This window comes from Mycteria americana, chromosome 1, assembly GCF_035582795.1.
Source record: "Mycteria americana isolate JAX WOST 10 ecotype Jacksonville Zoo and Gardens chromosome 1, USCA_MyAme_1.0, whole genome shotgun sequence".
In the NCBI taxonomy this organism is placed as follows: Eukaryota; Metazoa; Chordata; class Aves; order Ciconiiformes; family Ciconiidae; genus Mycteria; species Mycteria americana.
This window is the reverse complement of record NC_134365.1, coordinates 56,310,265-56,327,217: the sequence shown is the minus strand read 5'-3', so window position 1 is coordinate 56,327,217 and position 16,953 is coordinate 56,310,265. Positions and strand designations below refer to the sequence as shown.

The following is a 16,953-nucleotide window of genomic DNA, read 5'->3' as shown; positions in this document are numbered from 1 at the left end:
AATCCTTGCGTAATAGACTTAAAAGGTCTTCTCTACTGCCAGGGCATGCGTAGAGTATCTTCAGTCACATCAGACCAGCTGTTTCCTCAAATACCTTGAAAGGTTAAAGTAAAAAATTTTTTTTTAAGCCAGCATTGTCCCAGTGTTTCTCTCATGGTTTCTGGTCACTAGATCTGGCCTCTTGACTGCCCACTTTTCCCTTCAGTATTCACGTAGCTGTAAAAGAAACTTTTTAAGTGTCACACACAGTAGCACAGTGTATAGTTCAAACAGCCACATTTGCTCCCTTACTATTTGGCACGGCTTTTGATGTTTGCTCTGTAACTCTCCAGTGTAGTCTCTTGAGAGAAAAAGGAGCCTGCAGTCTGAGTAACCGCCACAGCTGGAGCTGAAGGGAGCTGGCAAGTTCTTGAGTCACTTGGTATCAGAGTTGTCCCTCCTTCCCCAAGGCCTTCTGAGAAGTGGTTGCTCAGTTCATCTGTTCTTGGGAGCCAAACATGTCCCTGCTTGTTTTCTATGCTGATGAACTCTTTATCACTGCTTTATCCCACCATCTCTCGTGGCTGTGTTCCTTCTTCAACTCTGTCCTTAAAAACACCCCACTCCCAAAGTTCTTAAGTACACATATGTATACATCCCTGAGGAGCGCTCCTTTGCAGTCCTCATATGGGGAAGAAGACTCCAGATAAAAAGAAGTTTGAGCATATTACAAGGATTCAATGCTGATCACACATGGGGGAGCTCCAGCACCGAGCTACCTGCTGAAAACCCGTTCTGACTGGTGAGAAAACAAGTTCTCCTTACACTTCTCAAAAGGGAGCTAGTAATTCCTGATTCAATTAAGGAGGTCATAGTAGGACACCATCTTCTGCTAGGCATCAGAAGCTCTTACAGAGCCTCCCTATTCTAGACAACAGTACAAAACCCCATTTTTCCATGTAATTTCATTCTGCAGCAGAGAAATAGACTCTGCTGATCCTTTTATTGCACAAAGGGCTTTATTGGCCTATTGGATTTTACGCCATTCTCTGTGAGGAAGTAAACACAGAATAGCATCCAACTAAAAAACACAAGGTCAACAAAGTCATAGCATGAAATTGCAAAACACTGCATGACTACGGATGGGCCTCAAGCACAAGAATGTTTCTGCAACTATGCTGGCTTTTCTGCTCTTTCTTCCACAGAGCTAAGACCTATGCCCAGGGCTGCAGGCTAGGCAGAAAGCCCCACAGCCAGGTTGTGTTGTGGTTATTCAGCAGATGCTCCAGGGCAAGTGATGGGACAAACTCCACCCACTGAAAATACACACTGGCAAAAGCTCAGAAGTCACAGCTCTTCATACAGATCATAACAACTTGCACACGCTCAGAGTTAGTCATTAGGCTCCTCGTATACTATACAATCTTTCTGGACAGATTTTATTTTTTCTACTATATAGAACCTTATTTGTAATACAAGGCAGGAAGACACAGAGTCAATCTCTCACGGATCGTGGCCCGCATAGAATTTGGACAGAAAGTCTTTAGGCCGTGGGGTTTCCGTCTCATGGAAATACCTCATGATGTGAGTCCTCTGCTTCCATACCTGAATGGTTTCTTGAAGATCCATTTTTCCCTGCACACAGACAAAAGAATTTTAGACTAGTTCTCAGTTAAAGCCCGAGTCTAATTATACAGCACTATGGAAGTTATTTGAATGCACTTAGAAACACCCTTAAGACAGCTGCATCAACAACTCTGTACTTCTAAAGACTGCTTGTATCACCTATATCATGACACAAATATATATACTGTTCCTGCCTTGTGACTTTATTGCTTCATGTCCTATATTAACAAGTCACTTGTCTCTACAGCACAGCTTTCCAGCCCTGTGGAAAAGGCAAAGGACCCTGCCCCCTTCTTAGAACCTGCCTTGTTTCTCTCATGACCAGCACCCCCATAAAATTCTACGCAACATTCCTAACTTAACTTTCGTGCACCTCTATTTAATTTTTTTTTTAATAGCAGCAAGTTAGCTGTAAAACTAAGTAAAATTGCTGCTAAGTGCTTTGCACCAGTATCACTACCACAGAGATATTAAACATAACTTCTTCATGACTCCAGTCTATGAATTATTGTACTGGTTTCAGAGGATGGCAGCACAGGGCAAAATGAGACTGCCCGGAGTTGTCACCTACTGTATTATCTAGGGTTCTGTTTCCAAATTTTTTTCCATCACGTAAAGACAGACTAACTGTCTTGAAATGCAAGAAATACAACAGGTGAGCACAGCAGTCTTTGGTCAGAAGCTTTCTAATACATTAGAACTGCAGAGGTCAGTTACTGTTGCTCAGACCCGTTTTGAAGCCTTGCCCTCCTCTTGGTATGCCGATTATTGCTTTGAACCAGACAGGTCTCTCAGGCCTGAGACATAACCAGATGTGTTAGAGAGTTGGGGTGTTTGCCACCCAAAGCCAGCTTCCCACCAAGTACTGCCACTCTAATGTATGTTTCAGAATCGGTAAAGAAAACCACATCCCAATCTAAGGAAGCACTGTACGGAGTAGAAAGGTCATTTTTAATGGTAAACTAGCTAGCAGCATCTTTTTCCCCCTTTCTTTGATTGCCATTGTTTTCTAAAAAAAAAAACCCAAACCACAAAAAACCCCCACACCATCAAACTTGGTATTTAAACTACCATTTTGTTTGCCATACAATTCCTCTTTTAAACATCTGCAAACTGGAAGAGCCAGGACACTGAGTGACAGAAATCCATATTCTACTAACTCTGACTTAGGTGAGTTAAGACCCTATTCCTCTGCATGCTAAAGCAGCTTGATCCCTTATCAACAGGTTTGTTGACAGAGATAAACCAATCTGGATTGCAAGAGATAACTCATTCGCAGTGCAAGCTGGAATAAAACTGTCCCTCTCCTCCATCACACTCACCACCAGTTACCCACTCTCACATTCTCTGCAGTTTCAACAAAACGGGAATAGCTTGTTTGTACCTTAATAACCAGCATGTCTATCACCCGTGGATCCGTAACGTGGGCATTCTTCATGAACATCTCCCGCACCTTGTTCCGCCCCTGTTTCACCGTGATGTCCAGCTGGTATAGGTGTACTACGAAAAACAGAACACCCACAGAGGTCATCTATATTGCTTTTCATTTTTTCCACTGACAATGCGCCACTCAAGCCGACAAAACATACACAGTCATTTGTTCTTGCAACGTCTGCCAGCTTCACTAATATGATTAATTTAAAGCGAATAAACACCACACACCCCCCTTCTGGAAAATGAAAGCTAGATTTCTCTTTTGCTTAGCTAGGAAAACCAAGTGGCAAGTAAGGCATGAGGAGACCGGGGTTCCCCGTCCAGACCTCCCTCAGCTTCCGGCAGGGGAGGCAGCCGGGCCGGGGCGAGCAAGGCAAACCCGGCTGGGCCGGGCCGGCGGGCCTGTGCCGCGCCAGGGAGCGGCCGAGAGCCCACAGCCCCGCAAGGCCCCGAACCACCGTGTTCACCCGCCCCACCCGCAGCGGGCCAGGGCGGGAACGGGCTGCGGCAGAGGCCGGGGCAGGGCAGCGACGGGTTGAGGCAGGACCCCTCGCACCCGGGGACAAGCAGAACCCCCCGACGGGCCCTTTAAGAGTCCAACGGCTGCGGGGTGGCCGTTACGACCTTGAGCTCGCGCTCGCGCTCGAGCTCGCGCTCCCGCCCGCGCATGCGTGGCTGGCTCCGCGCCCCTCACCCGTGTTGGGCACCTCGCGGTACCAGGCCCGGTACAGCTCCCTCACGCGCCGCTTCGCCTCGCCCAGGTCCCGGCTGAAGATCGGCTTCACCGCGGCAGACACCGCTCCTTTGCCCGCCACCGCCATCTCCGCGGCGACCCCTCCGGGCGGTGCGTTCCGCCCCTTCCCCGCCGCCGGTGGGACGGCGCACGGGCACGGCGACCCTCTATTGGCCGGCTACGCTGCCACTCCAGCTTTTTTTTTTTTTTTTTTGGACCTCCCATCAGATTGGTCGGAAGAAACGCCAATCACCCCTGGTTGCGAGGGGAGGAACAGACCGGGTGGGCGGGGCCGGGGTGGGCGGGGCCCGCCTCCCGGGGCGGTGGGGCCTGCACCGCCCCTCACGGCCTGCGTTGCCTGGGGGACCAGGCTGGGGCCGGGGGGAGCCAGGGGCCCGGAGGAAGGTGGGAGGCGAAGGGAAAGCCGAGCAAGGGGAGCAGGGGTACGGGGTCGATACGAGGAGGGGCGGGTTGTCTCGCAAGGCTCACCGAGGCGTGGCCTTCAAGGTGCTGCGTCCTCATGGCAGCCTCCTTGGAGGAGGGGACTGCGGCCGGGGAGGGCGCAGCAGTTGCCGCAGGCCCCTCGTGAGCCCCCCGTCCCTGCCGCCGCGGAGTCACCCTCAGGTGCAGGCCCCGAGGCAGTGAGTGACAGGAGGCAGCAGGACGCTTCTCAGCAAGGACCCCCTCCTCCTACCCGTGGTGCGGCAGCGCCGGCCCCCTGCTGCCAGCACCAGCTGGTTGGCTTTTACGGCCATTTCTGGCTTGGAAATGCTTTCCCCTTCCCGATTATCAGTGCTAGATCTGTATTTTGCAATGATCTATTTGTTCCCTTTTGCTTCCAAAGCGCTACACCAGCTGATGTTTGCACAGGCAGGCTGACTTTCTTCCAGTGTGTTCTTGCATGCTAGAAAGACCGTCCCTGCTCCAGGTATACCCATGCTTTGTATCCAAATACGTGATTGCAGGAATCATTTCTGTTTAAAGTTTAGTTCACCGACAGCTTCTTTTTAAAAACAGTTATGTGTCTGCTGGTAACTATAAACCCAAGCATGTTCAGTTCAGTGTCATTGAACCAACCAGAAAAGTAACACTGAAAAGGTCTTGAAAAAAAACAGGCGGGGTGCTGGCTGTAAGGAGAGGATTGTCAAGTATCTGAGGCAGGTCTGTGAGACAAAGAGGAGGGCCGAGAAAGAAGACTTTTCATATGATTTTTATTCTTTTTTAGATTAAAAGCATAAATGTGCAGTTCCTGCTGAAGTAAAAATCTTAACAATGGTATTAATAAGTATTTGCATAATTCAATAGCTTTCATAGCTTCCAAAATTACTATTAACCAGATAGATATGAATGTGTGCACACATATGCACTCAGTTTCAGAGAGTTTTTTTAGTTGTGATTATGCGTAGAAGCTCCTTTATGCTATGGTCTTTTCAGCCACATGGTTAAAAGGTAGTTGCTACTAATCTAAATATCAACATATCTTAGTACCTTGCAAAACTATTTGTCAGGAATATTGCAGGAAGAAAGGTAGCTCTGAAATCTACAGCTGCACTGTTTCAAACAGCATAACTCCATCCCTTTGTGAGTTCCAAACCTGCCCAAGAGCTCACTTTATGTAATGCTGAAAAAAGCAGTTTTCAGGAACTATTTAGATAGGAGAGGGTAAATCTAGACACCAGGATTCCTCTTAAAATATAGGAATTTCTGTATTTCACAAATTACCTGCTTCTGTGGCTGAAACACCATACGGATTATTTATGTACTCCTTCTTGGTATTTACTTCTACTGGAGGGATAGTGTGACATACAGGCTGTCAGGCATTTCTCTGGATTAAAACTTACTTTCTGTGGGGCTATAAATAAAGGCAATGTAATATGTGTGCAATAGACAGGAGTATGCAATAAACAGGAAGGAACGAAGGGGGTATGTATTTATTGGATGGTAAAATTTTTCAGGAGCAGTGCTCTGAAACTGCATTTAAATGTCACCTTGTGTCCGAGCTGAAGTTCTCTCCCTGCCCACCAGCAGCACATGCCAAATCAGCTGACGGGCCATGGATTGTTTTTGCAGGAACCAAGCCAGAGCTGGACTCCGCTGAGCACCAGGCAGAGGCACACGCTGCTGTGGGACGGCACTGCACGGGAGGCAGAGCGTGGCTGGGTATGCAGCAGGGCTAACAAGGAAGGGAGTGGGCCAGGAGTACCTTACAAATTTTTCCAAGTTTTTTTGGTCCTAGAATTGGCAAGACCCCAGGGTTGTGTTTTACCCAGGGTACCCTTGTATTTCAGTGAACTAATTCAGGACTAATAATTCTTTCAGTAGCTGTGTGCTCAGTGAACTGCTTCTGCAACTGATGAGAGCCCAAAGTACAGCAGAGCTGGCTGATTAGGCATATATGTACTTGCAAACTTGATCATCATTCATAACTTGCTATGGCTGTCTGATTCAAGATCCAGGACTGGAATTATGCTAAACTATGTATTGGGCCAGATCCTTACTTTACACAGCTGGGGACATCTGCACAGACTTGAGAGGTCTTGAGTGGAACCCAGCATGATCCTGCCTAGACCTGCAACATTTCTGACAGAGTTTGCATTGGTGGTGGTCTCTGAGTGAAAGGAGAGTGGTGTGCACTTATCTTGGGACAGATCGCACCTGGTATGGGTGTGGGGAGCTCGTGAGGGCAAAGTGACCATCCTCCCGTGGCCTGGGCTGGTCCTCGGGGAGCACAAAGGTGAATTTCTGCAGGAGAGTGGTAAAGAAAATAAAGAGCTCCATCCTGGCCAGCTGTTCCCCCAGGCAGGCACGGCGACCTGCAAGAGAGGGAGTAGAAAGTGTCCGTGAAAGAGGACATTAAACCATGCTGGAATCGCTGCAGGAGGAGCAGATCACCCCTCTTGCTGTGCCTCTGACTTGTGGCTGGATCCTCCCCTCAGATTTACCTGCAGAGAAAGGCAGGAAGGCCTCTGGTTTCACAAACTGCCCGTTTGCATCCAGGAAGTGTTCGGGGTAAAACTCGTTTGGCTTCTTCCAGACTGCCTCATCCTTCAGCACAGAAGACAAGTTGGTGATGATTGTCGTCCCCTGTGCTCCTCCACAAGAGGAAACAACTTACATGAGAACAGCAACATTATCTTGGCACAACGGATCCGTGCTGGCCCCTCTTTGGTCTGTGTCTCCCGTCTAATAGCAACCATCATTTGGTGCTTCAGAATAAGGCACCGATCTCCTCTTCTGTATCTTATTTAAAACAGAGGTAAAGCAGGGCACTTTTCCAATGACATATGGTGCCTGCCCTATGCTCTGAAGCATCTGAACTTTTGCAATTTGATTCCTTGCAAAGGCCATTGCATGCAAATGCCAATTTCATGCCTACACAGTGGAAACAGCCTCTGCTTCTCAGATCGTCCTGTACTTGTTTTATAGCTGGAGAGAAAAAGCTGACTGACAGACTTCAAAACCCAACTTTTGCAGGGGCCATGGGAAATTGCGAAGCTTTCCTGTTTCACACATCAATGTTCTAAGCTAGAGGAGATATCGCAAGGCTAAAAAAAAAAAAAATAAATCCCAGGCTGGCATTGCTACCAGTGCTGCCAGGGCAGCTGCCTGTCACAGTGGCACTGGGCTGAATGCCAGTGGCATTTGAATAGCTGCAGATTTTTAACTACTAGCATCTTAGGAAAGCCCGTAAGCTAGTGTCATGTGCCTCCAGAGAGCCTGTTAGGCTCTGTTACTTTCTCCTTCCAACACAGGCAGGGCAGTGGATGTCAGCTTATTGAGAGGAAAGCAAACCTTTGCACTGAGCTGCCGCTGCAGTTGGGTTCCCACATAACCAGCACAAACCTAGAGCACAAAGGTGACCGTGTGCCTGGTCTTAGCATTTCAAAATGTCCTACTTCAGTGCTTGCCAGTGACTGTGATTTGGGGCTGGAAGTGCAATGCTGCAGAGTTGCATGGGGTCACCCACACCCCAGGCCTGGCGTCTGCACAGGGAGAGGATGCTGCATTGCCTGTCTGGCTGCGGTCACCTTGGGAATGAAGAAGCCTTGCAACTTGGTGTCCCGGTACGTCATGTGAGGTAGTCCAATGGGAACGACGTCCCCGTAGCGTTGCACTTCATGGATCACAGCATTGGTGTAGGGCATGCTCACTTGGTCCTCCATGGTGGGTGATCTCTCTCTGCCAATCACCTTATCAATCTCTGCTTGGACCTTACCTGAAAGCAGCACAGCTAAGGAATTCGAGTGCCCTTAGATAAGCAGAAGGGGCTGGTACAAGCTGTAGAAAAGCCGGTGGCATGAGATCGGTAGACACTGGGTGAGAGCAGCACAAGCAATTAGAGAAAGGAACAGAAACTAGAAGGGAATGCATTTGTTTTCAGTTGCCCAGAGCCATCTGTATAACTATTCTTTATGCACAGTATCTTTAATAAAGGTCTTGTCACTTGACATGCTACCTTACCCCTCCTCTATGTGGCTGAAACGGTACCTGGGCATGCAGCATTAGAGAATTAAAACAGATTAGGATCTATTCCGAATACAGGAAGGCAGGTACTCTGGCCACCAGAAGTTCCCAAGTAGCCTTCAAAATGAAGAAGAGAGTGAACTTGCCCTTCCAACTCCACTCTTTTCATTAGGGTTTCCCCCCTGCCAGATTAAAACACCAGGCCCTGCCATAACAGCTATGTTTGGGACGTATTTCTCCTGGTTTCTGCTAGACCAACCATCGCCAAAGCTTTTCCTCATTGCAAAATCCCCAAACCATGGAGAGCAGATGTTCAATCTCCTCACAGAAAAATGAGTGTTGAAGGGAACACACCACACCTCTGCCTGTCTTCTCACTTACTCTGTATTTCTGGGTGGAGAAGCATGTACAGAAATGCCCACCGGAGAGTGGTGGAGGTGGTCTCAGAACCAGCTGCAAACAAGTCTGCGGTCACCAGACGAAGATTATTATAGTTGAAACCGTTCTCTTCAGCCTCCTTACCCTGCGGAGAGGAAACAAGTGTGTGATTGGAGCTGGGGTACGTGCTGGGTGAGAAGACCGTTGTTCCAGAGAAGTACTGAGAAGCACTAGATCTGTTTTTGCTGACCAAGAAGTTCATTGGGAGAGTAGAGCATTAATACAGGCAACGGTCTGTGTGTGACTGATATGCTTTGGTAACCCCGTTACCTCCTGTATTTGAAGGTTGTCACCTCCTGTATCCTGAGAGATGAATGCTACACCTGCTTTCAGGACAGAAGTGAACGCCTTGTGCTCTCAACTCAAACAGACAGCAGGCCCCTGCCACTTGCCATAACGTCCTCCCCCAGAGGAGGTGGAACACAGTTATTGAGGGTTGATCAGATCATAAAACCCACGCAGTAGGGAGGAGGCTGCATTGATGTGGCAAATGGAAAATTAACAGTATTTTGAGGGGTTATCTATAGCTATGCATTACAGATTCTCGCTGCTTCTGCCCTGCTATTTTTTTACAATCGAAAAAAAAAAAAAGATCAGGGTATCATTGCTGCCTATTAAGTCTGCAACACCAATTTCAGCAAAACTGGTCTCTCATCCAAATGCTAATTGAGCTCAAATTTGTTAGCATATGAGATATGACAAGCGCTCTGCATGAGTTCATCTGCTTGTCTTTTCTAATCCTCTTTATACTTTTCTTTCCTAGGGACTAGCTTCTGTTAAGTTATTCTGTATATTTTGATGCTGTTGTAATATGGATAGCAATAATAAGGCATTTAAGACTCAACTGTTATTCCAGTAAAAGATCGCTGGCAAAGGAGCTATGGGGCTGACCTGACCAAAGTTAACCCAGTAGAGGGATTTATCAGACTGGCTTATCAGGGGACCTTAGCAAACAGAAGAGAGATGTGACAAGCGGCAACATGGTCAGGCTCACATCCACCCCCAAATAGCACTGCTCAGTGCAGAGTAACGTAGGTCACGTTGCTCTGCCTGCGTGAGCTGGGGGGGGCTAACGCATGGACTGGAGGTGCCCGGCGCCCGCAGCACAGCAGGGTTCGTTATGCTGAGCAGCAGTCCAGCCTGAGGACTTGGATAGCGGAAGCAATTTGCAGGCAGAATTTGCTACTATTGTTCATCTGGCACTTGAAATTTAGTGAATCCATGTGCAGAAACATATGGTGGATGGATGGACTGATGCAAGTACCTTTGATTTTATACTGACTTCATGCCTGACTGAATCAAAGGAAAGACTTTAATTTCAGTGAGGTTCAGATTTAGGCCTTCATCTGATCTGTAGGGAACTAGTTCTTAGCAAGCAATTCAAAGACACACATCGCGAAGGAGATGCTGTCTTTCCAAGTCATAACTTGGTTTAAAGGCAGGCTACGAACTGGGCAATGACACCAAAAAGCCAGTCTGTTGCTGCAGTTTTGTAACTGATTTTGAGACATCAGTCATTAAGGCACTGACATACACAGAATCTTGCATGTTGACTTGTCCCCAGCGCAAACTTAGAAATATTAGTGAATTCTCAATTACTTTTAAATGCCTCTCAATGACTTTTAAATGCCTTCAAAATGGTGTAGGCTGGAAAGAAGGGAGTTGCTAGACTCTGAGGGGAATGTGAAGGTAGAAAATGGGAACAAGAACATCAGCAGATAATTTGGTCTCTTAAGACAATAAAGGAGGTTACAGCATGAAGAAGTTAACATCTTTCTTCTCAAGATACAATGTGGAATGAAAAAGTAGGAAATTAGTAAGAGGTTTTATACAGCTTTATAAGGAAAGTCAGCTTCTATCAACAAGCTTGAACAGGCAGAGGAATTGCCGCTGGACCCTGAGGTTCTGCTGGTGTCACCCTACCTTCTCCATTTCCTTTAAAAACACATCAGTGAAATCTCGGATGTAAGCAGGGTTCCAGGTCTCCATGTGCTTATCTACGAGCACATCTATGAAGTCCATGAATGCCTTTTGCCCTTGGAAGACTTTCTGTGGCACTCCAGGGATGCGCAACAAAATGGGCACCACGTTAAGAAGCTGGGATGTCAGAACCAGAGAGAGAGAGAGAGAGAAAGAGAAGATATTATGTGATGCGAAAAGAAAAATAATGAAAAAACAATGCTCTCAAGCAACAGAGGGCAGCTTCTTGCAGAACATATTACGCTCTTGGTTTACCTGAGGCAGGAATCCAGCTTCTTCATTCAGGGAGTTTTCAAACAAATGTAACAGCTTCTTGAATGTCTCATCACCGTAGTCAAAACGCTCTCCATAGATGGTGGTGCAGATCACGTTGCAGACTGCATTATTTACAAGAAAACGTAAATCGAAAGGACGACCTAAAAATGGAAATGGAGACCAAGCAATGAAGTAAGCAACACCAAGCTGTTGGACCTCAGCCATCAGCAACAAGAATACACAAATGCCTCCCTGATGCCTTCAAGAGAAAAAGCCCCCAAACCACTCAAAGTACAAATGCATCATACTAGGGAGTGAAGATCTTCTCATCTCCTACTACTATTTGGTCGATCCTTGTTTAAAGGAGAAAACTCCCAAGGAAAGCTGAGTTGCAGGGTTGTTCTGTGACTTCACAGATAACACTTTGCTTTGTGTCTAGATGACAGGTTGTGCTGTGAAAACTCTCAGCTGCACTTTTATTGCATGTGATAATATCAATATGTTCCACTAAACTTCGTAAAGGTAATAGTTACCCATCTCTGGGAATAATTGTATTTAACCTCTTTATTTCTATTTATTTTCTATTTGTTTCCTGTTTCAAATGGATTAGTGTTACAATAGCTCCACTGTTTAAAGTAGAAGTGGCTTCAAGGTAGAGCAGGGTCACTAATGCATATAGACTAGAAACACTGCATTTGCTTAGGAAGAGAGCGCTGCATGCAAACAAGAGTGGCTGTAGTATTACTTCTCTCTCTGCATCACAGTATTGCCTTCTTCTGTGATTTCCCCATCCTTCTGGATGTAACAAACCTTCTTCAGAACTGACTGCAGAGCACAGAAATCCCGCTTCCTCCATCACTCGCTCCTCCAAGGATTTCTTTCCCATCCCAAAGTTCCTCAAGGTAGAGAGCGTGAATTTCCTTAGCTCCTTCCAGACGTGCCCGTATCTCGCTATAACAATCCCTGGAATTATGGATGAGCAAGAAATGTCAGGAGCTCTGACCCATATATCAAGCAAAGTTCGCTAGAGAATAGCAAATGTGAGTTTGGAGGTATGGGTCTGTGTGGATAGATGAAAGAGTCTGATCTTGTACAGCTTGTTCATACAATAATTCTAAAAACGGATTACTGCACCTTCTAATACATGTGCATGGCTAGCGAAGGTGGAGGGGGGATGCAATGGGAGCGACAAGTGCTGCTAAGGATAAAGGAATCACTCCCCCAAACCATTCAGCATTGCACCCTTAGCCTGTGTGAAATCGGTAGCAGCTTGTGCCACTGCACAGGAGCTGAGGATGAGAGATGTGGGCTGGATGCTGGATAATACTCTGTCTTGGAAGAAAGTTACCATTTTTTTTGTGACAACAATGACATGCACATAGTATGTGAGCATAAGCGCTAATCACTGCGTGTCAGGAGCTACCAGCTCCAACGCTGGCAGGAAAGTTGTACCACTAATAGTGTCCTAACACGGCTGAAGAGGTGTGTGCTAGCACCTGGAGCTGTACTACAACCACTAAGGGGAGCCCCCTTTTCATCAAATCTGATTTTGTCACTACCAAAGGGTGGCAGACATACAAGGAGATTGACCAGAGGGACATGAGAAGGTGGCACCGTACTCAGAAAATCTTCCATCTACCCAGTCCTCTTTGTGCTAGTGCCAGCAGGGAATGTCCATTTCCAAGGGACTTGCCTTCAGATTTATCTCCGTAGCCCAGATGTTCATATACTGGAAAGTATGGCCGGTCAGCAACGTCCTCCGATCTGTGGACCAGGGCTTCCTTCACTGTTTTATACCCGTTCAGTACTACCAGGTTGGTCCAGCAGTTCTGGAGATTGAAGACGTTTCCAAACTTCTTGTGAAGCTGCCAAGGTAAGAAAGTACATCCCTGAAGATGAGCTGAATGTAACGTCAAAAATATCACCATATCCTTCCTTAGGGCCTGTACTATTTAGTGATTTTTGAGGTGCTTTTATTAGGAGACCTTCGGCTGATCTTTGACCTTTGTCTTTGCAGTGCACCAGCTCAGAGTGGTGCCAAACAGCAACTGAATCAGGGATCAATGCTCCGTGAGTGGAAAGATTTAGAATACGCCTATCCCGGTCAAACTGTTGCCATGACCATTGTGCAAGTACTTTGGATTTTGTCTGACAACACAATGTCAAGGACCTTTTTGGGGATTTTCAAAGGCTGCATGCTCAACAATGAATTATTTCCTAATGCTTGTATTTATTTTGATCTGAAAGACTAGGCAAGTTTTGAGTTAGCCTACTTCTGCTAGAAGGAAATATTGATGATAAGCTGATATGTAATTTTTTTTTTTTAATATCTATTTGTTCCTAAAGATCTACCCAGAGCCCGGTTCCCAGAAACATGGTTGGAAGAGGCAATTCCACCCTGGAGTTTCAGGTCAACTTTCTCCCTAAAAGGAGCGTACACATCTAGTAAGACTGGTAACTGGCACACACCCTACATCTGTTGTGATCTATGAGACATAATGCTGACAGCAGGATGGCTGCACAGGTAAGCCTGTCAGCCATACACTCACCATGGGAGCTTGCCATGGAGCTAAGTCTCCTCCAGGTAGACAAGCCCTTTGACTGGGCATAGACTCCCAGGAAGGCAGGTTGAAGCTCCCCTGCTAATCAGTAACACTGAACAAGGCACTCGGGAGCATGTGGTTAGAAGACAGTGCAATAGTAGCAATGCCCCACAGACTGCGCCTTGTTTTCTTGTTCTTTTTTCTGTTGTCTTTTTTTTTTTTTTTTTGTTAAAAAGCTAAGTGTCTTCATTTCTGCACTGTAGCAATGCAAGGAGTTGAAGTACTTAAGACTGTATTTGCAGTGGGGTGGGAAAGGGAATTAGCACTTCACTGGCACTAGAAATACATCATTAAAAGCGATTACTGGTCAAGATTGTGGTTAGCATGACCCTGACATGATGTGATTTGAAAATGGTAATCTTTTGGACTATATGCAAGCAAATAATACAAATGTTATATTTAGTTTCTCCATTTGGCAGATTTTGGACAGACAGCTGAACAGTGCTGTCCTAGAGAAAAGGCCTTTAGAGTTTGCAGACCGAAGCACAAACCCCCTGTGGTTTATCTGCCGCAAGCTGTGCTGTGCTTTTCCTTTGAGAATAGCTAAGCCCTGACTTTGAATAGGAGCGCTACCGAGATTTTGGGCATTGCTGCTGGGGCAAATCCCACAAGCTTATCTCTTTAACTGAAACTGTCACATGCCTGTAGGCATGCTTAAGTAACTCACAGGGAAGTCTGCAATTCCTGCAACCACATCCCCAGCCCACAGGTATTTGCTTGTCTTCCCTTGTTTGTACATCTCCCTCTTCCCTTGCCCCCACACCTGCCCACGTGTTAAGTTGGTGGCCAGCTCTACAGCAGAGCAAGCATCATCTAACATTGGGGGCACAACAGCATCTCCCACTGAGCTCATGCAGAGATCGGCAGATGGAGGCTGGCAAGTGTTGGTGTGTGGCCCATCTATTTCTCTGTATGGGCCAGGTGTCTTTAGGCAGCGATTTGCTTATTCCTGGACTTTGGAGAGGGCATTGCCCTTCGGCTTTGTGCAAGGGTACATTGTGCCAGGGCATCCCCACCCCTCCTGGGCCCACGGTTGTGCGAGGGGCGTTTTGTCACAGGGGCCAGCACTCACCTGGTTGAAGGAGCGGTGAGGGTTGCGGAAGTCAATGTACAGCATGGTCCCAATGAACGGCAGCGACACTGGGCCTGGGGGGTAATGGCTCCACTTCTTCCTGCGCTTCATGAAGTCAAGAAGTAAAGTAAAGACTGCAAGAAAAACTCCTAGTATAGAGATGTTGCTCCACCAGGATGACAGCTGGGACCCCAGCCACAGGAGCAATGCCATTTCGTAGCCTGTCTACTCCTTGGTCTTCCTATTTTGACCCAAGACTGTTTCTGCCTCCTTTTGCCTCTTCTCTTCTCTTCTCTTCTCTTCTCTTCTCTTCTCTTCTCTTCTCTTCTCTTCTCTTCTCTTCTCTTCTCTTCTCTTCTCTTCTCTTCTCTTCTCTTCTCTTCTCTTCTCTTCTCTTCTCTTCTCTTCTCTTCTCTTCTCTTCTCTTCTCTTCTCTTCTCTCCTCTCCTCTCCTCTCCTCTCCTCTCCTCTCCTCTCCTCTCCTCTCCTCTCCTCTCCTCTCCTCTCCTCTCCTCTCCTCTCCTCTCCTCTCCTCTCCTCTCCTCTCCTCTCCTCTCCTCTCCTCTCCTCTCCTCCTCTTTCACTCCTTTCCCCAGGCAGCTGTCTTCTTTTCCTTGCTTTCTCCTCTTCCCCACACTCTCTTTTTCTGTCTGCCTGCTCCTCTCTCCCTGTAGTTGCTGGCCTGTGATATGTAGGACTTGGCTCAGACCCGAAGCTCCTCCTCTGCTCAGCTCAGCCTTGGGGGAGTGGTGATGAGGGTCATCCCTCCTCCTCCTCCTCCTCCAAAGCCAGAGCTCAGAGGCTGCTTTGTCGCTGCTGCCGGTGGCAGCTCCTGCAGTGGTGCTCTCCGTGGGGCAGGGCTGGGTGAGGTCCAGGTGTTTGGGTGCCCTCTCCCACAGCTGAGGTGGGATTGCAGTTCACAACAAGCAATCCAGTCTTGCTGCATGCTCTGGGGTGATTTTGAAAGAGTTAGTTTGTTTAAATCTGTGTCGCCTTCTTGTTTGTACAGACAAGACAAGGGAGAAGCAGCTCCTAAACAAAAAAACATCCAGGTTTCTGTTTGCAAGACTGAGTATTTGTTCCATTGGAGCTTGAGAAAGCTCAGGTTAGGTCAAGCTTCCCCTTACAGAAAGCACTTGTCACAGAAATTAGCCTAAAACAGTGACCTGAGACTTTAAAAATGTTTCTGGGAATAACAATCTTTATCCAACTCCAAATATCAGTCAGCATGATGACCTTGATTTTTGTGGAATACAGCTCAGCTACAAGGGAGAAAGCACATGTATTGCAAGGAGCCTTGAATTTCCAGCCTTTGGGGCAGCAGTAATGCAAACACAATTATGGAGATAGTCAAAGTATTTCCTAAAACAGCACAGCTATGTCCTCCCGACATTGCTGCCATCAGAGATCAGTAAAGCTCACTCTTATGACAGTTAGTTCTAGCTAAAAAGAAGCAGTAAACCCATCACAGTTTGATCTGTGATCTCAGTGTGATCAGAGAAAACCTCCTAATGGTGCAATTGCTGCAACAGTGATGGAGACCTCAGACTGCAAAGTGATGCACCTGCAAAGACTGTGCAGTCAGCTCCGGTATGCAGCCAGGGCCTCAAAATGCCCCTTGTCCAAAAAGGCACCTAAACGCTTACTATCTGTGTGCAGAGGTCCGCTCACTGAAGTCTCCACAGCGTGGTCCTGCATGCCCCTTGTGACTCAGGGTTCATCTCCAGTATCTGTAAACAAACGTATGCAGCATGGGAGACAATCGGGGGAATTACTAGCCCCCACACAACTGCAGAGTTATGATTTCTTTTGGATTACAGAGGCATGATGGGATAGTTCACATGACTGGAGAGCTGCCACAGATGGACATAGGCTTTTCAGGAAAGCCAGGCTGGAAAGGGTGAGGAGTGGTTGTGTTTTATGCAGAGGAGAGCCCAGAGCTGTGCCATGGGACAGGTGCTGAGCCAGTTGAGTGCTTTTGGGCAAGGAGAAGGCGGCAAAGGAACACGGGCAATGTTGTGATAGGCACTCACTACAGACTAGCTGATCAAGGAGAGCAAGTCAATGGAACCATCTCACACAATTACAGGCCTTGGGACTCACGGGTGTACTTTAACTGGAAGGGCTATATGATTGGGCACAATCCAGGTGGTTTCTGGAGTGTGCTGAAGACAACTTCTTGACACAGGCGATTGATAAGACAACTAGGGGAGATGCTCTGGGTTTGCTATTCAGAAACAAGGAAGAATTGGTCCCGGACGTGATGGTCAAGGGTAAGTTTGCCTGCAGCAACCATGAGACCGTGGAATATTAAATCCTGCAAGAAGTCAGCAGGACAAACAGCATTACTGCCCTTGCCTTCAGGAGGG

The 16,953-nt window shown here is 47.2% G+C and overlaps 2 protein-coding genes across 2 annotated transcripts; both read right to left on the bottom strand.

The window, feature by feature from the left end:
• Positions 1–1,397: 1,397 nt before the first annotated feature.
• NDUFA6 (NADH:ubiquinone oxidoreductase subunit A6) lies at positions 1,398–3,946 on the bottom strand. Its single transcript, XM_075499311.1, has 3 exons — positions 3,734–3,946; positions 2,990–3,105; positions 1,398–1,614 (listed from the first exon to the last, which is right to left on the bottom strand). The coding sequence occupies exons 1-3, from the start codon at positions 3,858–3,860 to the stop codon at positions 1,483–1,485; spliced, it is 375 nt and encodes a 124-aa protein (XP_075355426.1). The 5' UTR covers positions 3,861–3,946; the 3' UTR covers positions 1,398–1,482.
• Positions 3,947–6,392: 2,446 nt separating this feature from the next.
• CYP2D6 (cytochrome P450 family 2 subfamily D member 6) lies at positions 6,393–14,797 on the bottom strand. Its single transcript, XM_075499305.1, has 9 exons — positions 14,585–14,797; positions 12,603–12,774; positions 11,720–11,872; positions 10,910–11,070; positions 10,598–10,771; positions 8,618–8,759; positions 7,801–7,988; positions 6,715–6,856; positions 6,393–6,585 (listed from the first exon to the last, which is right to left on the bottom strand). The coding sequence occupies exons 1-9, from the start codon at positions 14,795–14,797 to the stop codon at positions 6,407–6,409; spliced, it is 1,524 nt and encodes a 507-aa protein (XP_075355420.1). The 3' UTR covers positions 6,393–6,406.
• Between the last annotated feature and the right edge of the window lie 2,156 nt (positions 14,798–16,953).

Coding starts and splice junctions, on each gene's coding strand:
- NDUFA6 (XM_075499311.1), bottom strand. CDS start 3,860: ATGGCGGTGGCGGGCAAAGGAGCGGTGTCTGCCGCGGTGAAGCCGATC. Junction 3,106..3,733: donor CCGCGAGGTGCCCAACACGG/GTGAGGGGCGCG, acceptor TGTTTTTCGTAG/TACACCTATACCAGCTGGAC. Junction 1,615..2,989: donor TAGACATGCTGGTTATTAAG/GTACAAACAAGC, acceptor GTCTGTGTGCAG/GGAAAAATGGATCTTCAAGA.
- CYP2D6 (XM_075499305.1), bottom strand. CDS start 14,797: ATGGCATTGCTCCTGTGGCTGGGGTCCCAGCTGTCATCCTGGTGGAGC. Junction 11,071..11,719: donor TGCAGTCAGTTCTGAAGAAG/GTTTGTTACATC, acceptor TTCCATTTTTAG/GTCGTCCTTTCGATTTACGT. Junction 6,586..6,714: donor CTTCCTGCCTTTCTCTGCAG/GTAAATCTGAGG, acceptor CCTCTCTTGCAG/GTCGCCGTGCCTGCCTGGGG.